Source organism: Aedes albopictus, chromosome 3 (assembly GCF_035046485.1).
Source record: "Aedes albopictus strain Foshan chromosome 3, AalbF5, whole genome shotgun sequence".
Classification (NCBI taxonomy): Eukaryota; Metazoa; Arthropoda; class Insecta; order Diptera; family Culicidae; genus Aedes; species Aedes albopictus.
Window position 1 is genome coordinate 165,668,688 of NC_085138.1, and position 24,371 is coordinate 165,693,058.

At 43.4% G+C, this 24,371-nt stretch overlaps 1 protein-coding gene across 2 annotated transcripts in view; it reads right to left on the reverse strand.

Annotated features, from left to right (window-relative positions):
• Nucleotides 1-9,828: 9,828 nt before the first annotated feature.
• The window catches only part of LOC109402775 (DDB1- and CUL4-associated factor 12 homolog), a 35,701-nt gene continuing 21,158 nt past the window's right edge, over nucleotides 9,829-24,371 (reverse strand). Inside the window, exons 2-5 of one of the 2 annotated variants that reach the window (XR_003899733.2) lie at nucleotides 18,685-19,347; nucleotides 18,096-18,284; nucleotides 17,772-18,010; nucleotides 9,829-10,324 (exon numbers count right to left, since the gene is read on the reverse strand). Coding sequence is in view for 1 of the 2 variants with exons in the window: in XM_029880576.2 (XP_029736436.2) it covers nucleotides 17,852-18,010; nucleotides 18,096-18,284; nucleotides 18,685-19,347 (1,011 nt within the window). In the remaining variant the exon portion in view is untranslated. Of the gene's footprint in view, nucleotides 10,325-17,061; nucleotides 18,011-18,095; nucleotides 18,285-18,684; nucleotides 19,348-24,371 lie in introns of those variants that run through there. The other variant, XM_029880576.2, reaches the window with a different exon arrangement.

Sequence of the window (24,371 nt, forward strand, 5' to 3'; positions counted from 1 at the left end):
AATATATTGCCCGATACATCTTTTCCGCTCATTCCTGCAGCTTCAATACACAATTCTCTTCGCATAAGATCTCGGGCGGTTTGTATCGATGGGAAGTGATGAAAACTAACTTCGCCCTTGTCTTGCCTGGCACCACAGCCGTCCACGCAACATTTTGAAGGCATATTTCAATCAATATTTAACGAACGATAACGAAATCGAGGAAATTTTTGTTTTTTCTTTCAAATCAACAATTTGAAGGTCCTTGACAACGGATGTTTTCAAATTGAAATATTTTTAAAGCATGCTAGGATCTATGCTATAACGTCGGCAAAATCCGTCAACCGGGGGTGAATCAGATTTTATAGCAGCGTAGCGTAAAAAGCTGGATACATTTTAGCTTAAATTCTAGAATAAAAAACAAGTGAATTCGAAAAAGAACAAGTTAACCTAAACTATATCTAAACAAATGTTCTATGCGCTAAAATTGACTACTTTGGTTCCGACTACTCCACTATATACTATTTAAAATTATAATGGGAAACTAAACGTGAGTATAAAAAACTAGAAGCTATAAGAAACAGAATCACACAAATATACATACAGGGGATAGACAAAATGATCGGGACAGGCCAAATTATCACTTTCCAAAAAATGTTCAACTAGCTGTAACTTTTCGAAAAGTGCATCAAATATTCTCAATTTTTTACTGTAAGTTCTTCAACTAGTTGTGTATCAGTGGACAAAATTTGGAAAAGATCGGACCATTCCTCATGAAGTTATAAAGGTTTTTGAAAAAGTTAAAACTATCCGATAGCCAACTTTGAGCTGTTATATCTCCGGATTCAATGAACCGATTGCAATGAAATTTTGACAATTCATGACTTATATAATGAACTCTGGAAAACATTTGACTTAACTTGAAATTTTTAACAAGCGAAAAAGTTATAGCGATTTTATTTTTTTCACGATTTTTTAGTAAATTGGTCTATTTTTAATATGCATCCTATTACTTTTTCAACTAATTGGCAGCTATGTTGTTACTTTCCTTCAAAACGCATTTATATATAAGTCAATTAGAGGAAAACTAAATGAACTATAATTTGCATCTTGAATTTTGAAACGATGTTGATGTTTTGGATAATTTGGTGTTTTATTAGAAAAATAATCTAATCGTTATAATTTTCTTCCGTGTTAAGAATATTAAGTTAAGTCAATGGTTTTTTATAGCTCATTATATAAGTCATAAATGGTCAAAATTTCATTGCAATCGGTTCATTGAATCCGGAGATATAATAGCTCAAAGTTGGATATCGGATAATTTTACCTTTTTCTAAAATCTTTATAATTTCGTGAAGAATTGTCCGATCTTTTCCAAATTTTGTCCACAGATACACAACTAGTTGAAGAACTTACAGTAAAAATTTGAGAATATTTGATGCACTTTAAGAAAAGTTACAGCTAATTGAACATTTTTTGAAAAATGAAAATTTTACCTGTCCCGATCATTTTGTCTATCCCCTGTAGTTAGACCCGTATTTTTTTTATTTCGCCATTACCTTACCTGGATACCCTGATACCTTGTTGGCTGCAAAGTAGCTTTCAGGCTTGGCATTGGTCACCGTTCATACTCACTTTCAAACCGACCTGAACATAAATTCGTTTTCACTGCCACACAATCGCAATAGGCTCATCAAATCGCTGTACTACGTAGTCAAGATGAAAAAACAAATTGTTTGTCGGTTGCGTCGTTACCTCGGGGACTTCAACAGTCACGATTATGTTTTGAATGACGTTCGGAGTTTTCGGCCTATTGAATCGATGGTCATGACGGTCGCGACAGTACGGCAGCAATGTGTGCTGTGTGGTGGTGATTCTATAAAACATCCAAACTATTGAACGTTGTTTCACATAAAAAAGTATCAGACCGGGAAATTATGGCTCCGGATGATCCGGCCCCAAATCATACATTAGTTATGCTTCGAAAGAAGGAGAGGGAGTTTATCCACGAGTGTATATGCAACGATTTACAGTTCAACATTAGAAACCCTCACCCTACGTAGCGAAAAAATGTTTGTGTTTCATCACGATTCGTGCCCGGAAAGTCTCATAAACACTGTTGGCGCAGTTTCTTTATAAGCTCCACCACTAAATCAATAGCATGAGTTATCCTCAACGATTCTTCCTTTTTCGGCGTTTCAGAACCTGCACACAGCAAGTATCAATCTGCAATACTTGAAAAATTTATATTATATAATGCTAATTACATATTTGTAAATCAAACCAACTTTACAAACGGCATCAACCTAGAACTTTAAGACGGGCAGCATCAGTCATTGACGGTTAAATGAGCGATGGTCTAGACGGGTGATGGTTACATAACGAAAAAAGTCGTTATGGTTACCTATGGTATCTGGGTCGTGTGGATGTGCTTTAGGTAGGTGATGCATGGTTGCTACCATCGCTTTCATTGACGACGCATTACATGGGCAAAACCGTAGCATGCTTGTGAACATCATGACCAATGCCCAGCCTGGAGCTTTGCTCCAACGCCGAGCGTATAGTAGAGCATCATCTTCGGCGGTCTTGGGCGATATTCCTCCAGTTTCCCCGAACGTGTAGGGATCGTAGATTTTCTTCTACCGCGTGCAGCCAGCGGGTTCACGACCGTCCACGAAGTTGCCTACCTCTACCGGGTTCTCTGCTGAATATTGTTTTCGCTTTTCTTTCTTCTTCTTTATACGTTTCACAATATTCGCATCTTCGTACACTTGATACAACTCGTGATTCATGCGTTTGCGCCACACTCCATTTTGTTGTTTCCCACCGAGAATTGTCTGCAGCACTTTGCGCTCAAAAACTCCAAAAGCTTTTCGGTCTACCTCCTTCAATGTCCACGTTTCGTGACCGTATAGGGCAACCAGAAAAATCAGCGTCTTATACGGAGCGAATTTTGTTTGCGTTTGCAATGGCTAAGCTGGCTACCCAATCCGTAAAAGGCCTTATTCGCAGCTGCATACGCCTTTTCACTTCACGGAAAACGTCATTGTCACATGTTACATGTGTTCCAAGATAAACAAATTCTTCAACAACTTCAAACACTTCCCCATCAATCACTACCTCAGCACTAACACCACTAGGCCTGCTTCTGTCTCTACCCGCTATCATGTACTTCGTCTTGTTAGAGTTAATCGTCAAGCCTATCCTCGCTGTCTCTCTCTTCAGAGGAGCCTAAGCTTCTCCACTGCCCTACGATCGATGCCGATGAGATCAATATCGTCCGCAAAACCGAGGCGCATGTGCGAACGTGTGATGATAGAGCAATTCCTCTGCACGCCTGACCTCCTAATCGCTCCTTCGAGTGCAATGTTGAGCAATAAATTTGAAAGAGCATCCCCCTGCTTCAATCCATCCAAGGTCACAAACGACGTAGACACTTCGTCCGCGATCCAAATACTTGATTTTGATCAATCCAGCGTTGCATGTATCAACCTAATTAGTTTCACCGGAAAACCATGTTCTGACATTATCTGCCAAAGCTCATTTCTTTTCACTGAATCGTACGCAGCTTTAAAAGCAATAAACAAATGGTGAGTCTGCAAGTTATATTCCCGAAATTTATCTAGGATCATCCGCAGGATAAACATTTGATCCGTCGTTGATCGGCCCTCACGAAAACCAGCCTGGAATTCGCCGACGAAGGACTCCTCAAGAGGTCGCAGTTTGTTGAACAGGACACGCGACAGTATCTTATACGCCGAATTTAAAAGGGTGATCCCTCTGTAATTGGCACACTCCAGTCTGTGCCCATTCTTGAACATTGGGCATATGAGGCCATCCAAGCAGTTGGTGGGCAATTCTTCATTCTCCCAAATCTTTATAATAATCTGGTGGATTGATTGATGTAGCTGCTCGCTTCCGTGCTTAAGAAGTTCGACCGGGATCTCGTCCTTCCCAGCAGCCTTGCTGTTTTTCAGCTCCTTAAAGGCCTTTTCAACCTTATCCAGTGTTGGTAGTTCCACTGCTTGACCGTCATCCATTATGTTAATCCTGTTCCTGGGTGCTCCTTCTCTGCTACCATTCAACAAATCTTCGAAGTGCTCCTTCCACCTGGCTGCCACCATTGTTTTGTCTGTCAGCAAATTACATTCCCGGTCATTGCATATGGTGGACACTCCGCGCGCCATTGACAGTTGCATAAAACCTCCGCATATCGTTCCTGTCCATACTTTCCTGCGCTTCAGCAATAACACTCTCTTCGTGTTGCCGTTTTTTTCTGCGATGCATTCGTTTCTCTTCTGCTCTTGCCACCCTGTACCGCTCCCTGTTCTGCCGGGTACCGGCCACTAGCATTCGACTTCTGGCGGCCTTTTTTTTCGTTCGCCACTCGTTGGCAGTCCTCGTCAAACCAAAGGCGTCGCTGAGCGATACCTATCACCTCTTGCGCTGTTGTTGTCACTGCTTCGTGGATAACTCCTCATAAGCTGTTGACATCTCCAGATCCGTTGGTCTTTCCTATCCTCTCGTCTATCTTCTGGCTGACAAGCCTTACCTTTCCGATCAGGCTAAAGTCTAGTACCTGGTAAGAAAAGCACTCCAGAAAAAATCCCTCTAATTACCAAAGGAATTTTGATATCTGATTAGTATGGGAAGAAATGTCACTTTTCCTTGAGGAATAATTGAACGGATATTTTTCCGCAAGGAAAAGTGACACCTCCATTTGATTTGCCCGGCAGGCGTTACGAGCGTTACACAATTTTCATTTCTTTCCAGCTGCGGACCGCTCAAGAAATTTTAACAGTGAAATCATTTCTTGACCGTTCCTTGGCCTATCTTTTTCCGCAGTACTTATCAGGTGCGTACTACCCTTAAGGCCGGATGGCCTCTGCTGTACATAGTAGCCGTCTCCATTCCACTCGATCTATGGCTGTTTGTTTCCAGTTCCGCAATCTGTGTAGGGCCCGCAGATCGTCCTCCACTTAGTCGACCCACCTAGCTCGACTAAGTTCCACGTCTTCTTGTACCGGTCGGATGACTCTCGAGAACCATTTTAGTCGGGTTGCTATCCAACATCCTGATGACGTGACCCGCCCACCGTAGCCTCCCGATTTTCGCGGTATGGACGATGGTTGGTTCTCTCAGCAGCTGATGCAGCTCGCGGTTCATTCGCCTTCTCTAAGTCCCGTCTTCCATCTGCACTCCGCCGTAGATGGTACGCAACACCTTCCGTTCGAAATCTTCAAGAGCGCGTTGGTCCTCTGCACGTAGGGTCCATGTTTCGTGGCCATAGAGGACTACCGGTCTATTAAAAAAACCTTCGTGTGACAGCAAACTTTATTCGATCGTAGAGTTCTGCGGAGTCCAAAGTAAGCACGATTTCCTGCCACAATGCGCCTCTGAATTTCTCTGCTGGTGTCGTTGTCGGCGGTCACTAGTGAGCCCAAGTACACGAATTCTTCAACCGCCTCGATTTCATCACCGTCGATATAAATTCGGGGTGGCGGACACGGTGATTCCTCCCTGGAGCCCTTTGCTATCATGTACTTTGTCATTAACACATTAATGACTAATCCGATTCGCCTGGCTTCTTTCTTTAGTCGGATGTACGTTTCCGCCATAGTCTCAAATTTACGAGCAATAGTATCAATATCATCGGCGAAACCAAGCAGCTGAACGAACTTCGTGAAAACAATCCCACTCGTGTTTATCCCCGCTCTCCTTATTACACCCTCTAAAGCAATGTTGAACAGCAAGCACGAAAGACCATCACCTTGCCGTAACCGTCTGCGAGATTCGAAGGGACTCGAAAGTGTCTCTGATACTCGAACTACGCACATCACTCGATCCATCATCGCCTTGATCAATCGTATCAGTTTATCCGGGAATCCGTATTCGTGCATAATCTGCCATAGCTGTTCTCGATTGATTGTATCATACGCCGATTTGAAATTGATGAACAAGTGATGTGTGGGCACGTTGTATTCGCGGCATTTCTGCAACACCTGGCGGATGGCGAACATCTGGTCCGTTGTAGCGCGTTCACCCATAAATCCAGCCTGATATTGCCCCACGAACTCTCTTGCAATCGGTGATAGACGGCGGCATAAAATTTGAGAGAGTATCTTGTAGGCAGCGTTCAGTAGTGTGATCGCGCGGTTGTTCCCGCAATCCAACTTGTCGCCCTTTTTGTAGATCGGACACACGATACCTTCCATCGATTCCTCCGGTAATACTTCCTCCTCCCAAATCTTGATAATGACCCAGTATAGTGCTTTCACCAGTGCTTCTCCACCGTATTTTAGAAGCTCGCTTGGTAGTTGATCTGTTCCAGCGGCTTTGTTGTTTTCAACCGGCCAACCTCCTCCTCAATCTCTTGGAGGTCAGGAGCCGAAAGTCTTTCGTCCTGCGCATGTGCTCCTAAATCTGTTACAAAGCCACCTTCGATGCTTGCAACGTCGCCATTAAGGTGCTCACCGTATTGCTGCTGGCATCTCTCGACCACTTCACGCTCGCTCGTTAGAATATTCCCGTGATTATCTCGGCACATGTCGGTTTGTGGCACAAAGCTTCCTATAGAGCGGTTCAGCTTCTCGTAGAACGTACCGTGTCTCCTTAGCGCGGTACAGCTCTTCCATCGCTTCGCGATCTCGTTCTTCCTGTTGGCGCTTCTTCCTCCGGAAGACTGAGTTCTGCCTGTTCCGCGCCTGTCTATAACGTGACTCATTCGCTCTCGTACGGTGTTGCAACATTCTCGCCCATGCTGCATTCTTCTCATTTTTCAACTGTTCACATTAGTCGTCGTACCAGTCGTTTCTGTGATTCGGAGTCACGAAGCCTAGAGCTGCAGCCGAGGTACTACCTATGGTACTACCAGCCGAGGTACTACCTACCGCCATAGCTATGGCGGATCGGATGTCCCTCCAGCCATCTTCAAGTGTAACTGCGCCAAGCTGCGCTTCCTTTGGTAGGGCCATTGCTAACTGCTGCGCGTAGTCTTGGGCCACTTCTACGTTCCGCAACCGATCGATGTTTAGCATAGCGGGCGGCGTTCGACTTGGATGCGTAGCAATAACCGTTGGAAGTTTTGAGCGCATGCATGAAGCGACTAGGTAGTGATCCGATTCTATATTCACACTGTGGTATGCGCGGACATTGAGTATATCCGAGAAGAATTTACCGTCGATTAGAACGTGGTCGATTTGGTTTTCTATTTGATGGTCGGGTGATTTCCAGGTGGCTTTATCGATATCTTTGCGGCGGAAGAAAGTGCTTCAGACATTGGCGAAACTATCGGGGGTGCCAGGCACCCCCTAGAATTTTAATACATTGCTGTGCGCTATGGGGTGATGAATGAATGAACTAATGAATATTTGTTTGAGGTGCACCCCCTGGCAAAAATCCGTAGTTTCGCCCATGGCTTCAGACTACCATACAACGGTAGGCTGCAAAGTTTACGCATCATTCGATACGGCGCCGGCGTGCAGGCTGTATCGCCCGATTGCTGGTCTGTACACGCCACTTAGTGACAATGACAGATTGTGGAAAATAAGGATAACATAAAATTTCAGCAGATCAACCCGGGTAGAGGAAAAAATAAACCAAAGACATAATAATAACATATTTTACCATTCTTAGGTTATTTATGAATAACACTAAATAACTCGTTAAGAACAAAAAATGTTATTATTGCAAAATTAGTCAATTCTAAGTTATTTTTGATTAACCATTAATAATTGAATAATGACAAACTATGCAACCATGACAAAACAAGTTCTTCTGAAAAATAACTTCTCAATGGCATACATTGCAATTATAACTAATTTTAATCTTGTAGGTATTTTTGTATTTTGTCAGGGAGAATAACATGAGAAGATCAATATTGCCATTAACCCTAAAAGGGATACCTGGGGTCCATTGGACCCCAGGCGCCTTTCAGAGCTCGTCTTTGATGGAACACACTCAGCGAGGTGACGAAACTGAGGCCATGAAGGTATCCCTTTTAGGGTTAAAAATGAATAGCTGAATAGCAAAACTTGTCATTGGTCTATTGGGAATAACGAGCTAAAACAACAAAAACAATAACTGACTTTGTAGCAAAAATTACCTTTTTTTTTTTTTTAAGATCTTAAAAAAAAAAAAAAACACTTAATAATTACCAAAGACATTTCTAACTTAAAACACATTTTTCCCCAATCATAAGAACAAAATTTACAATTATGATGATCTTGAAATAACTCATTTCGTACTTACTTTGTTCTCAATAATTCGATAATAACTGATTCAGTAATTTTTTTCTTTCAATATATTTTGTCCTTGGTTTGTTTTTATAATTATAAAATTAGTTATTATTTTCCGGTATAAATTCAGTTATTATTTTTACTCTTTTAGCTCTTATTCCCAACAAACCAATAACAAATTTTGCACATCAGCTATTCATTTTTCATGGCAAAATTTGATCTTCTTTTGTTATTTCCTTCAGCCCGGAAAGTTAGTTAGGAAGTGATATCACACCACATTCTTAAAACAACACACACACTTCAACTACATTTTGCAAGCTCAAAACTCTTGAATCATTGTTATTATTTCTATATTTTCCCAGCCATGAGAGGCTGTTGTTTTAATTCACAGTACAAACTATTTCCTCATCAGTTGACAGCCACTATTCGCATCGTTCGGACGTACTTATAACTTCTCCCGTGCTTCGTATCGGTAAAATGAGTGGTGTTCGCAAAAACACTTTGGTGATTGATTTTGGTGTTCTTCCGTCGCGTCCAGATGTTGGGAAAGTCCAACAGTTTCTGGAACACGAAATCAAATTAAATCTCGTTGATGTTAAAAGTGTTCAATTCCACAACACCCGAAAATGTGTGTTTGTTGAAATGGTGGACATTAATACAGCGAAGCGCTATGAAAGCGCCCATAATATCAAGCGAGTTTTTGTTTGTAAGGGCAAGCCTTTCAAAATACCCGTCTATGTGGACAGCGAGGCAGTGAGTGTCCGAGTACACGATCTTCCCCCGTCCGTATCACACAAGACCGTCGCCGATTTTATGATGCGGTTTGGCGATGTGCTTTCAGTGCAAAGCGAACGTTGGAGGCATTATTTTTCGGGATTACCGAACGGAGTTCGAGTGTTGCAGATGCGGATCAAGCATCCCATTCCATCATATCTAACGATCGTCTATGAGATCTGTTTCGTGGAGCACCCGAACCAAATCCGGACTTGTAGGCGATGTTGCCGACCCGCACACCCGAGGCAGAAATGCGTAGAATCAACCATTCCCGAACGCACCAACAACACTTATCCAACCACATCACCATCATCACCAGCAGCAACAGCAGCGAGCGATGAGCGAAACACATGCGAGAATACGTTCAGTGAGGCTGATTTCCCGCCGCTTCAAATTGAATCCCAATCATTCCATTGTGCCCCTATCACATTCAACGAGCCATCGAAATGTGCACTTGCCGAACACAATAGGCAACCCCGAGGGCAACCCAATACCGTGCTTACGGTTTGTGCAGTGGAAGCAGAGAATCTAAACGACGCGATCGAGATCGTCGACGATGACGACGACGACGACGATGACGGTGACCACGACGATAACGGTGACGACGACGCGAACGACAGCTCATCTCCATGCGAGGCCTCTGATGGTACCAACAAGCGACGACTGTCAACGAAGCGTGGAGGGGAAAAAAAGAAAATTTGTGCTAGTCTGGGATCGCAGCAGAATAGCTGTGGTACCGTTGTTCCCAATGTAAATATAAGAGCAAATCGGCCCCGTTAAGCCCCCGGGCGTATGGGCCTGTAAAATAAACGAATAAACGAATTGAATAAAAAAAAAATTTCCTCATTTTCTTCCAGTTGTTTCGACACCTAATGACTAACCTACGCATTCACACATCGCATCAGCATCAGCAAAAAAAAAATAAAATAAAAAATTTGATAAAACAATAGAAAAAACAACCGATCAATCACATCACTTCTTTCGCATTTAGTCTAGCAACTGAAAGCGCCCAAAGGGCGAAACAAACAAGATCTAAGTTATGGGGTATTCTTAACTCCTAAAAATAATTCGTATTAAAACCTATAACTTTCGTTTGAACGTATCGCAATGTAGCGTTGCATAAAAAGTATATTTCATTTCGAAAATAAACGTATTTCACTAATCTGTTCTTGTTGCTGCTTCGCTTTTTTCTCCTCTACCATGTCGGTTGCTTTGTTAGGTTTGTTTGTCTATATGTGTATGTACTCTCCACTTGTTGGATCGCTTCCGCGCTTCTGCATACATATGCGTATGCGTGGGGTTAAGAATCTGCATTATAGGTATGTAGTACGATGCTAATGAGGAGGTGGAGGATGATTGAGATTTGGGAGACGAAAAGCAAGCAGATAGTACTGTGACTGGGGAAAATGTTTCAAGAAAAGGAAACTCAACAAAGGTAAGTAGATATTGGGATCAACGAGAAAATGAATGCATACATATCTCGGAAACACACTAGAATATATTGTGTCAATAGGTGAGTGCACTCCAGAAATAAGTATATATCACAAACCACTTTGTTTACTTGTGGCCAGGATTCATATATCAAGAATGACAAAGTTGACCTATTTGTTACTGTCAATATACACTGGCAACCGTTTTGAGGCTCGTCAAGATGCGCAGCAGTAAACTGCCTAGAATATTCAAACCCTAAGGAGCGTTTAACACAAAAAATCTCGCAAAAATGCTGTCGTGAATGTTGAGTACAATCTAACACTAATCTTCCAGAAATTTAATGAAGATCATGAATCTATCTAATGCCCAGAATACGCAATAGAATCACTATGAATCTATATAGCTTAAAATCTACCAAGGATCTTTCCAAGGTTTCAAGGTCTACAGATTCATAACGTATCTCGACAAAACTTTTTCTTAGAAACTTATGATGACTCTATCGCCATCCTTTGATTTTACTGGATTTTGGGAATAGCGAAGATACGCCAATTTCGCAATAAGTCACAATGGATCTCGAGAAGAATTCAAAAAGTTATCTCAAACAATTCTAAAAGGATCTCGACAGGATTATTTTAAAACCTACAAGAAGTTGATCACAAACCCCTAAGGGTAGATTAAATTGTGGGCTGATGAGCTTCTACAAACAGAGTACAAAAATTTAAAGTCCCAACTAACATTTATTGTGAATGTAAACGTCAACAAAGCGTCCTCTATACGGCTTGATGGTGAGTTACTCTGTTGTACATATGGACGGAAAGCTTCTATGCAAGCCCTATACAAATGAATCTAGCAAACTTAATCCACATGTATATGCTGTGCGAACAGCTTATCTATGCCATCAAGTCATAGCTCTTTTATCGGCTCCTATGTAACCACTAAATGAATAACATCTTGAGAAGGCGCTTTTTCAGCCTTTTCACAATTGTGACCGTGACGCAATACATGTGGAACTGCAATTTTCGCTTTAGAAATTGAATAATTAAAGGAGTTACCTGCCGCTATTTGGAATCGAACTCCCGATCTCCGTATCCACTGGTCCCGATGATGTCCTCGCTGCCGCATTACTATATATAAATAGCTTAGAATATAGCCCGTTTTGTTTTATTCCAGACAAGGCTTCATAATTGTGCCACAAGAAACCTTACCCAACTTCATCTTGCTGCAAAAGCTTGTGAAACGTCAAACGCAATAGTGTTTACATTGCACAAGAGTGTTCTTTAATCAGCTACGAAGCGCTGCTGTTTTGTGTATTTGGAAGCATTACAAACGTACTCTTATTCGATTTGGACATCTTCCGGCAAATCTTCTGTAGTTGGATAAAAGTGCAATAAAAGCAGCCCAAATATTTTCACAGCACAGAGATGGATAGCTGTGTAAAGTATTGGTGTAGTAGCTATATATCCCGCTTAAAGCTTGTTTTGACAATAAAAGGTTTACATCCGGAAAGCCGTGTTGGTATATCAACAGTATCTTTATTACAGCTTCTAACTGTAATGATATCGCATAACGGCCTTCAAAGCGCTGCTGGTTTGTGGATTTGTCAGTATTACGAATTGTACTGTAAAATAGCAGCTATTTTGTTAGTGGTATCAGGTATCAGAAGGCCGGCTCCAGAGGCACGTTATCCTCCATTTGGGACATTTGTGCCATCGCCAAAATAATAGCCTATTTCATCATCTACCTGAGGGAAAAGGAAGGAAATAAGGATAAGGATGGGGATAAGGACCGGCAGGGAATTAGGAAAAAAATACCCTAGAAGAGGTAACTAACGCATAAGCGTACCACAATGGGTTCAAACAGCGCCCTGAAAAGGGCACTGTAATAACGCATAAAGCGAAAGAGCTTTACCACAGCGGTTTAAGAACAACAGAATATCCTGAATATTCAGGTCTCTGAAGTCAGTTTCACTTAATAAGTGTTTACCGAATACTCGGAAACGCAGTTGCGGAAAAACTGGATAATGATACGAAGTTCCATAATCGGATTTACAGCTATCACATGCAAATGAATCAGCTTGTTGAATATTCATCATGTGATAACTGAGTCGGCAGTGGCCAGTCAATGCTTTGACCAGCATGCTGCAATTCTGCTTTGACAGATTTGTTAGATACTTTGCCACCCCTAGAGATGGCTCAGTACAATACAATTTGGTTTGACGACATGACTCCAAACTATTCCAGTATTGTCTGTGTTGGGTAGCAGCCCAAGTGTGAATCTGAAGCTTTGCCCAACGAATTCAGCAAACGCCTGGCTATCTGAACAGAAGTATATTACTTTGCCCATTACGTGCTGCTGAAGTGCTGATTGCACTCCACACATAAGAGCAAAGATTTCGGCCTGAAAAATGGTGCAGTGTCTACCAAGTGAGTAAGACTGATACAGCCTTAGCTCACGAGAATAAACACCAGCACCTGCTTGACCTTCGAGAAGGGAGCCATCATTGTAACATACGATGCCGTCTGAAATACTTCTTTCCAGATATCCAGATGTCCACTCTTCCCGGGAAGGGAATTTCGTGGAAAATGTCCTATATGGAAAATTACAAGCAATTGTAAGAACACTTGGAGCAAGGACAATTTTGTCCCAATTCACTAAAAGTGGAAACAACGAGGTGCGTGTTGATGTGCGGTTCACAGGAGTTTCCTCTAGTAGACCGAGTACTCGTACACGGTATGTGCATGAAAGTGCTTCATGCTTGAGGAATGTGTAGTGGAGCAACGTCAAAGAGAACTTCGAGCGCTACCGTGGGAGTTGAAGGGAACGCTCCAGACATCGCCATTAACCCTAAAAGGGATACCTGGGGTCCATTGGACCCCAGGCGCCTCTCAGAGCTCGTCTTTGATGGAACACACTCAGCGAGGTGACGAAACTGAGGCCATGAAGGTATCCCTTTTAGGGTTAAGCACATCCTCTGGGAGATGGCCTAACTTTGATTGGACCGTTCTCATTTCGCCCTTTTGCCACCACACTAGACATCCATAGGCCAATATTGGCCGAATGACAGTTGTGTAGATCCATTTGATATAATTGGGTTTTATACCCCAAGTTGTACCAAAGGTTCGCCAGCATTGCCCGAAGGCCATACAAGCTTTCTTGAGTCTGAACTCAATGTGAGGTGTCCAGGAAAGCTTGGAATCAAGGATGACTCCAACGTACTTTACCTGTTCAGTCACATCGATTTCAGAATAAAAGAGACGCAAAGGTCGAACGTCATAACGGTTTCGCCTTACCGTAAAAAGAACAATAAATGTTTTACTCGGATTAATCGAAAGGCCATATTGGCGACACCAACCCTCAACTACCTGAAGGGCGTTTTGCATCAGGTCGAAAAGGGTGCTGATGCACATACCAACTAACAATGTTAGGTAGTCGTCGGCAAAACCATAAGTAGGAAAACCGCTATTATTGAGTTGCCTCAATGGCGTATCTGCTACGAGATTCCACAAAAGCGGTGATAAGACCCCCCCCCCCCCTTGGGGGCATCCACAAACACTCAATTTCCTAATCCCTACTAGACGCAATGTCGAGAAGAGATATCGGTTTTTGAGCATTTGATGAATCCAATTGGAAGTCATTGGAGATATACCATGACCCCGTTCGGCTTCCAATATGGCATCGAAAGGCACATTGTCAAAGGCACCCTCGATATCTAAGAAAACACCCAAACAAGATTGCTTTTTAGCGAATGCTTTCTCGATATCGTAAACAACCTTGTGTAAAAGAGTCACAGTGGACTTACCAGATTGGTAGGCATGTTGGTTCACATGAAGAGGCACGTTGGCCAGATGAGCATCACGGATGTGATGATCCCCAATGCGTTCTAAGCATTTCAGAAGAAAAGAGGTCAAACTGATAGGTCTGAAACTCTTTGCTTCTTCATACGACGCACGACCCACTTGACAGTATAAATAATAATAAACTTGACAGTAATATCCCGCCAGGATTTGGGAATATACCCTGTAGCACAACTGCAAACAAGTACTTTTTTTTCAAAACATGTTTAAAATGATCAAATTCCTTCTGAAGCAAAATAGGATAAATCCCATCTGCCCAGGAGATTTGAAAGGAGCAAAGCTATTAAGTGCCCACTCAATCGATTCTATAGTTACAATACTCCGAGCCGAAGCCAGGGAATCATAACTACAAGAAAAGATATCAGGTTCATCCGAAGATGTAATATCCACACATCCGGGGAAGTGTATGCTGAATAAGCATTCCAGAACTTCCTCATCAGAGTCAGAAGTCAGATCGCCATTTGGCAAACGAAGTTCGTTCACTCGGAAATCCTTAGATTTCGCAAGGATTTTATTTAACCGGGGACTTCACTCAAACTGGAAACATTAGTACAAAGGTTTTTCCAGCCGGATCGTTCAGCAGACCGGAGAGCTTCCCTGTAGGCCTTGCGAGCCGACCTCAAAGCCTCCGAACCAGCCGAACGTCGTCTGTTCCAACTCTTTCTACATTGTTTCCTGAGTTTCGCCAGATCAGAGTTCCACCAAGGGGTTCCTCTTATGATCTTCACAGACCGTAGAGGGCATGCTTCTTCAAAAGCTTCCATGATGAAGATCGTTGTAGTATCAACGGCATCATCTAAATCACTTGGAGTGTCAATGGATGGTGAGTATCCATGAAATTTGGCCGCAACCAAATCAGTAAAAAGATCCCAGTTTGTTGACCGGGGATTTCTGAAACGCAATGTTTGCGAAGTAACATTTAAATGTTCAAAAAAGATGTAGCGATGGTCAGCTAAATATTCTTCATCTGACACATGCCAATTGGTCAGCTCGTGACTAATTCTACTAGAGCAAAGCGTTATGTCTAACGCTTCCTCTCTAACAGATACCATGAAAGTTGGGCGGTTGCATATGTTAAGTAATGCAAGATCTGTACTACTTAAGTACTCCATCAAGCTGGAGTCTCTCAAGTTAATGTCTGAGCTGCCCCAGATGATATTGTGAGCATTAGCATCACTGCCAACAATTAGCGGAAGGCCTTTTGAAGTACAGTATGCGATGACTTGTTTGAAAGCATACGTGGGGGATGGTTCATCATGCGGTAAATAAACCGAACAATAGACGTATTTCCTGTTAAGGTTTCCAACAGATACATCAATTGTGATAGCACATACATCTCTGGTGGTTAGTTCAGAGATGAGTGTAGCAACTATTGCGTTGTTGACAAGCACACAGGCTCGAGGCATGACACGCGAGTTTGCCATTTCATGTTTACTGAAAGTAGCAAACACCGGGTTCACAAGGTTTCCTAGATAGAAATTCCCCTTACGGAAGTAAGGTTTTTGGACCAAGGCCACTTGGGCTGAACCATTTTGCATAAGTCTGCAAAGATTGATTGTTGCTGTTCTTTTATGCTGAAGATTGATCTAAGCAATCCTAACAGTAGCCATTACCCAAACTAGGCAAGATTAAACTCTTCGCAACAACAGCACAACAAAGAACAGCAGCAACAAAACCAGATCGGTATCTATTGGAAAACGCCAAAGGCGAGGATACACAGAATACACTGTGTAAATCGCATAATGCGAAACCATATAGGTGAAATGTTAAACTAATTAACAACATCTTCATAATCCCGCCCTTATTTAGTCTCAAGTGAGACTAAAGAAGGGCAACCGATTGTCTCGGAGAAACAATAAGGTTTACATCCGAAAAGCCGTGTTGGTATATCAACAGTATCTTTATTACAGCTTCTAGCTGTAATGATATCACATAACGGCCTTCAAAGCGCTGCTGGTTTGTGGATTTGTCAGTATTATGAATTGTACTGTAAAATAGCAGCTGTTTTGTTAGTGCGGACTCCTATTCGATTTGCTCAAGTTTTCACATCTTCCGAGAAATTTCTCGGAGTTGGAATAGAGTGCAATAAAGTGATTGATTTCCGACAACCGAATTTGGTAGCTGTATGGGTATGGTGCTTGTTTTGCAGCAGTGTATTAGCTTATGATTTATATTTGACTAGCTTCCCTTTTATTGAGCATTGACTGCTTCAATTCGATGGTTACACAACAAAAAGCAATTGAATGGAGCCTATAGCACTGAAAGAGTTAGTTGGGTGGGAATTTGCTCAAATGTAAGCACACACTTGTTACGCACAATCGACTAAATCTTTAACTGCGTGTTCTGCGTTAGGTGGAAACACGAAAGCCAAAATTACAAAAGGCGGAAATACTAATGGTGGAATTACCGAAAGGCGATTTGGCACATAAGGCATAATCACCAAAGGCTGAATTGTCGAAAGGCAGAATCAAAGTTTGGCGAAATTTTTGAACAGGCAGACCAACTTGTTTGCTTTGATGGTTCAAAAAGTCCGCCGAATTTTAACTAGCCTTTATGTGATTCTATCTTCTATGCAAGATTTGAGTAACATATGTTTATTAAAGTTAGTTTTGCTGGAGAAAATTAACATGGTGCACGCTTAATAATTAGGCCGAATGCCTTATTATTATGCAGTCGAATTTATGTTGGACCGATCAAATAAAGAACCACTAAAGAACAGCTTCCAGAAATCTTAGAAGAAAGAAATTCCAAACATAACTTTACCAAACACCTTATGTAACATATGTAAACGAAAGAGAGATTTTCACATGAGGCGCTGAATTTTCGTTAAGGACTACTTGTATCATTCACCTTTGGGAATGATTTGTGAAAAAATACCCTGATTTTTTTACGTTTCTGAAATGCTCAATGTATGAGTTGCGATGGGAACAGCGAACTTCCCCTTCGATTTTCTCCGTTCATGGATTTTGTTAGATACGGTGTTTGGTAAAGTTAGGCTTGATTCCAGTTTGGCCGCCAGTTAAGGTAAACCGTTAAGGCGAATTTCTCGATCGTTTAGTATGGCTTCCCAACTGAGTTATAGTGAAATGAGTCAAATGATTGCCAGGTGAGCGAAAAGAACCTTGGAATTTTGATGACAATTCCAGCAAACGTCAAAGGAAACTCTCCAGAAATCCATTTAGGGAAATTGGTTGAAAGGTTATTTTTTTAGATTCCTGTATTTATCGAATTTGGTAAACATGTCATTTGTTGCATCAACCATGAAAACAAGAATATGTATTCAAATATGAACGTATAAGTATCGTCATTTTTAGAGCGTCAAGGAATTTTTGCGAACTTTTAGAACATCAAACGAAATACAAAAAATCAATAAAATTATCTCGATATATGAATCCTTTGCATTCAAATACTTCCCGTTGTTAATAGGACAGCGCTTCCGATGGGCTACTATTATAGAGGAAGGATGAACATAATAAATTATATGCACTAATGTTACCTTTATCGCCTACACGAAGGAGCTTTTCCCATTATATCACTTCAAACTAGGGGGTATGTTGTCGGGTATTCGAACCGCGCCTATTGCCAAATGCCCGCGTAGTTACCTATGAGCGTTGCCGGAAGTGGCCCTCCGGCGGTGAACAGTCTGGTACCGCTGCTATCGTAACAGTGCGTGTAGATAGCCGGAACGTACTTAATTTGCTGGAAGTTGTCCATCTCTTCCTCGGGGAATTGTGCCTGAAAAGGGTGGGGGGAATATACCGTTATTTCCCATCCCTCTTGGATCAAACTTTTCACTTGTCACACGGTCACTTATACTCACTACATAGCCTCGGCTGGCCTTCAACACCACCGTGCGGGAGGCACTGGTCTGCGATTCGAGATACTTTCCGGCGCGGATGTCGTAGAACATCAACATCCCCAGTCCGGTTCCGATTGTGAGTATGTTGCCCTGGAAACTGGCCGAACGGATGCCGCACCCACTATAGCGAGATGCAATCTTTTTCACAGCCTGGGAATGGAAATGAAGCAATTATTGGACCTTGCAATATGTTATTTCCCTATTAGTATTTATCGGAGTAGCTGAAGTCTATTAAGAATTCCACTAGAAATAAACCCGCATAATCTTATGTGAAAAACTCTTCAAGCATTTAGTCAGGAATGTGTCTAGAACCTGAAAAGTCTACATAAACCTTGTCAGGAAATCTAGCTCAAAATTTGGAAGTTATTTTTGGAAAAAACAATATTGTGTGAGATCCTTACAATAAAAGTGCGAAATATTCCAAGAATAGCTTAATAAATTACTAACGAACAATACTACAATTCCAGCAGCGTTAAAATAACTTACTTCTGTTATGAATCAGAAGTCGACACCCTGGTCTAATGTCTGGGAACCATCTCGACAAACCTACCTGCAATGTCCTCGGATCCAGCAGCAAGGTGTACGAGCGACAACCCACTGCGTACAGTCCGTTCGGTTGGCATGCAATGCACACATTCTCCTGACAATTCGGTAGCTTCCGGGAGAGCTTTTGCGAAAACGTTTCCGCATTGAACAGATGCATGTACCCGTTGAGCGACAGCAGTGCAATCTCCCGGTACTCTTTGTGAAAGCAGATTGCCCGAATCTTCTGGGCTCCCCGGCAGTCCTTGATGGCCACCGGGCTGATGTGGGCATAGGTCGGAACGGCTTCCTGCTCTTCGCCCTCTTTGCTGTTGGCTACGGGAAATTCCATAGTGTCTTCGTTGATACGCCACAGCGCCACTTTGGTATCGCGTGACCCCGATACCAAGAACTGATCGTCCAGCCAGCACATATCGAACACCCAATCCCGGTGGCCGTTCTCCCCTACGCAGAGTGGATCCAGCGTCGGAAGTCTATAGATGGCAATATCCGCCGAATGCCGAGCTCCCGTCGCCAGCAGACTGTGGCTCGGATTGATCTGGCAGGCGTGAATGCCGGATTGCGTATCAGGGCTGGCACCGCGACTATTTGGCAATGTGGGAATCGCATCCACCTTCCGGGTATTGACGTCGTACACCATCAGTTTGTTGCATTTCGTTCCGAACACCACCTGAGAGAGGAGAGATGATAGAGCATTTTTGTATTATTATAAAACTAACAATTAGGTACCGTGAGGTCGCCATTCACCGCTCATTTTGGGTCAATCATACAAAAATGATCAAATGTTAGTAAAGTATCGTAACAAAAGTTAATGTAACATGCTGCCCCATTAAAAAACTATCATTTCACCAAGTTTATATATGAGTGTACCTGAAATCACGTTCTCAAAAAATATTTCTCACACTGCGCTACAGGACAACATGGGAACTGTTCAGGGCAAACAGGGGAAGAAATATCCAACAGGTAAAACCCATTAAAGATTCCATTTGGACAAAACAGAATGATCTGAACGTCATGAATCATCAATACTTTGGCAAATAAAAGTTATTTTGTTTTCATAAATGAATTCATTTCATTTTCATTTATTTAGTTCACATCAAATTCATGATAATACTGAATCAACAATTTGCCGCCATAATACTCGATTTGCAGCTGCAGCTCTCCAACGTCGGTCACGCCCAACACTCGCCAGATCACGCTCCACCTGGTCCGCCCATCGTGCTCTCTGCGCTCCACGCCTTCTTGTACCAACCGGATGGTTAGCAAACACCAGCTTTGTAGGGTTGTTGTCCGGCATTCTTGCAACATGCCCTGCCCATCGAATCCTTCCGGCATTGGCCACTTTCTGGATACTGTGTTCGCCGTAAAGTGCAGCGAGCTCGTGGTTCACCCTTCTCCGCCACACACCGTTCTCCTGCACGCCGCCGAAGATCGTCCTTAGCACCCGTCGCTCGAAAACTCCGAGTGCTTGCAGGTCCTCCTCGAGCATCGTCCATGTCTCGTGTCCGTAGAGAACCACCGGTCTTATTAACGTCTTGTACATGGTACATTTGGTGCGGGGGTGAATCTTTTTTGACCACAGTTTCCTCTGGAGCCCATAGTAGGCACGACTTCCACTGATGATGCGCCTTCGTATTTCACGGCTCACGATATTGTCACCCGTTAGCAAGGAACCGAGGTAGACGAATTCTTCTACCACCTCGAAAGTATCCCCGTCTATCGTAACATTGCTGCCAAGGCTTGTCCTGTCTCGCTCAGTCCCACCTACCAGCATGTACTTTGTCTTAGCCGCATTCACCACCAGTCCGACCTTTGCTGCTTCACGTTTCAGGCGGGTGTACTGTTCTGCCACCGTTCCAAATGTTCTGGCAATAATATCCATGTCATCCGCAAAACAGACAAATTGGCTGGATTTCGTGAAGATCGTACCCCGGCTGTTGAGCCCGGCTCGTCGCATAACACCTTCCAGCGCGATGTTGAATAGTAGGCAGGAAAGTCCATCACCTTGTCGTAGTCCCCGTCGAGATTCAAATGAACTGGATAGCTCACCCGAAATCCTTACGCTGTTCTGCACACCGTCCATCGTTGCTCTTATCAGTCTAGTCAGCTTCCCGGGAAAGCTGTTCTCGTCCATAATTTTCCATAGCTCTGTGCGGTCGATACTGTCGTATGCCGCTTTGAAGTCGATGAACAGGTGATGCGTTGGGACCTGGTATTCACGGCATTTCTGGAGGATTTGCCGTACGGTGAAGATCTGGTCCGTTGTCGACCGGCCGTCGATGAAACCGGCTTGGTAACTTCCCACGAACTCATTTACTTTAGGTGAAAGACGACGGAAGATGATCTGGCACTTTGTAGGCGGCATTCAAAACGGTGATCGCTCGAAAGTTCTCACACATTAACTTGTCGCCTTTCTTGTGGATGGGACAGATTATCCCTTCCTTCCACTCCTCCGGTAGCTGTTCGGTTTCCGAGATCTTGACTACTAACTGGTGCAGACAGGTGGCCAACTTTTCCGGGCCCATCTTTGTTTATTTGTTTATTTGTTTTTACTATCAACAGGCTAACTTATGCCCTAATGATATTGGATCTACATAAAATCAATTTAAAATTATTCCTAAGTACTGCCCTTGACAGGTGAAAGTCGAAACCGTCAGCAACCCTATTGAAAAGTCTAAGAAGGCCACCAAGGGATCCGTAAGCGGCATAGTTCGTGCGACGGACAGGAATTTCCAAAAACCGGTGATTTCGTAGAGCTCTACTTTGCACATGCAGTTGGATATTGGTCAGCAAAACCGGGCAATCGATCCTTGATGTTAACACATCAGAGATGAACAGAGCTCGGGCCACATTCCGACGAATCGCTAAACTGTCCAAATGGATGAGTTGACAACGACTCTCGTAACTGGGTAGACGAAACGGGTCTCTCCATGGAAGGCGTCGGAGAGCGAAACGGATGAACCTTCGTTGTACAGCTTCAATTCTATCCACTCCGTTGCAGTATTAAGGATTCCATACCGGCGAACAATACTCTAAAGTTGAGCGCACCAGAGAGCAATACAACTGCTTCAGGCAATAGATGTCGGTGAATTCTTTCCCGACCATCTTGATGAGTTCTGCTGCGATACCGTCCTTACCAGCCGCTTTGTTGTTTTTGAGCTGGTGGATGGCATCCTTAACTTCCCTCAGCGTGGGAGTTGGTTCGTTTCCGTCCTCTGCTGCACCAACATAGTCATTTCCTCCGCTGCCTTGGTCCTCCGTGCCTACATTCTCTTCGCCATTCAGGTGCTCGTCGAAGTGCTGCTTCCACCTTTCGATCACCTCACGTTTGTCCGTCAGGAGGCTCCCTTCCTTATCCCTGCATATTTCGGATTGCGGCACGTAGCCTTTGCGGGATGCGTTGAGCTTCTGGTAGAACTTGCGTGTTTCCTGTGAACGGCACAGCAGTTCCATTTCCTCGCACTCCGCTTCTTCCAGGCGGCGCTTTTTCTCCTGGAAGAGACGGGTCTGCTGCTTCCGCTTCTGTCTGTATCGCTCCACATTCTGTCGGGTTCCATGCTGCAGCATTACCGCCCGCGCTGCATCCTTCTCCTCCAGAACCGCTCTGCATTCCTCGTCGAACCAATCGTTTCGTCGACTCCGTTCTACGTACCCGATAGTGCTCTCAGCTGCGTTGTTGATGGCTGCTTTGATTGTACTCCAGCAGTCCTCTAGAGGGGCCACATCGAGCACACCCTCGTCCGACAACGCTGCCTCGAGATTCTGCGCGTATGCGGTGGCGACATCCGGTTGCTTCAGTCGCTCTAGATCGTACTGGGGCGGCCGCCGGTAATGTACGTTGTTAATAACGGAGAGTTTTGGACGCAGTTTAACCATCACCAGGTAGTGATCGGAGTCGATATTAGCGCCACGATAGGTCCTGACGTCGATAATGTCGGAGAAGTGCCGTCCATTAATCAGAAAGTGGTCGATTTGCGATTCCGTTTGTTGTGATCTCCAGGTGTAACGATACGGGAGGCTGTGCTGGAAGAAGGTGCTACGAATGGCCATGTTCTTGGAGGCGGCGAAATCGATGAGGCGTAGGCCATTTTCGTTCGTCAGCTGGTGGGCGCTGTACTTTCCAATCGTCGGTCTGAATTCCTCCTCCTGGCCTACCTGAGCGTTTAGATCCCCTATGATGATCTTGACGTCGTGGTTTGGGCAGCGGTCGTACTCGCGTTCGAGCTGCGCGTAAAAAGCGTCTTTGTCATCATCAGTGCTTCCGGCTGTGCACGTTTATTATGCTAATGTTGAAGAATCGGCCCTTGATCCTCAACCTGCACATTCTTTCGTCGATCGGCCACCAACCGATCAACACACCTCCTGCAGCGCTACGATTCCGAACCCGCGGTCCTTCAGTATATCGGCAAGTATGCGGGTGCTCCCGATGAAGTTGAGAGATCTGCAGTTCCACGTACCGAGCTTCCAATCGTAAGTCCCTTTTCGTCGCTTTGGTCGTCGCCATTGGTATCGGTTCGCATTCTTCTCTTGTTGATGAATAGTTTCTGTGATTCCATGAAAAAATAATCCAGTGAGCGGTGAATGGATGCATGAGCGGTAATAGGAGCCAAGAGATAACACATTTGAATTTTTATTTTTTCGGCTGTAAACATATTTTACAATCGTTTTATATTTTTTCTATAATAACAACATAATTGTTGAGTTGTTAACGTAAATCAAAGTGTAATATTCGCAAACGTCGATTTTTAATGCTATATACTTTACGAAAATGCCGTTAAATGAGCGATGAATGACGACCTCACGGTACACTGCCCCCACTCGCAAAACAGAGGAACTAGAGGAATTCCCGGAGGATTTCCTGAAGAAATTCCTGGAGGAAGCCATTGAGGAATTCCCAGAGGAATTCTTGGAAAAATTCCGGAAGAACTGCTGGAAAAATTCCCGGAAGAATTCCTGTAGAAATTCCCGGAGACATATCCGGAAGGAAAACGAAGCAAAAGAAGCAATATTGTTAGGTGACAAAATTTGTCTTCAGGGAGTCAAAGACGGTGTAAAAGTATTACCTCTTGCACCACCGTACTCGACCGCCTACTATCCTGCCAAATAGCTCTTAGCTTGATGAACAACTATACTGAAAACGGAATGCTTTCCCGGCTGTTCGGGTCCGTATGAAGTTGATCATCAATATCAACTTCTTTTCTCGATCAGCCTAGACAGCTGTGTAGTGTCGGTAGCGGTTGTCACAATTGGCTAAGAATAACACTACAAACTGCCTGTTCCGGTAGTAAGAGTTCATTAAACAGAGTGACCCCTAATTCATGGTGTGATGCGGCTATATGCTTACCGTGCCTAGGAATGAATGGTTAGGGGGGTCTAATAAAATCCTAACCGCTTAACGGAGCCTGTGGAGTACTAGGGCGTCCTCCACAGTATTCTGCCCTTACTGCGCTAACCGGAGCAATGGTGCAGTTGACCTTGTGTTTCTCCGAGATAATCTGCTATCCTTCTTAAGCCTCAACTGCGAGTCTCAATAGGGTGGGATTATTAGTATGTTGTTTATTAGCTTTAATTATAACCTATACGGTTCCTCGCATTATGCGTTCTTCACAGTGTCATCTGTGTATCTTCGTCTCTGGCGTTCTTCAATCGATACCGAATTAGTTTTTATCGCTGTTCTTTTTTTTGTGTTGTGAT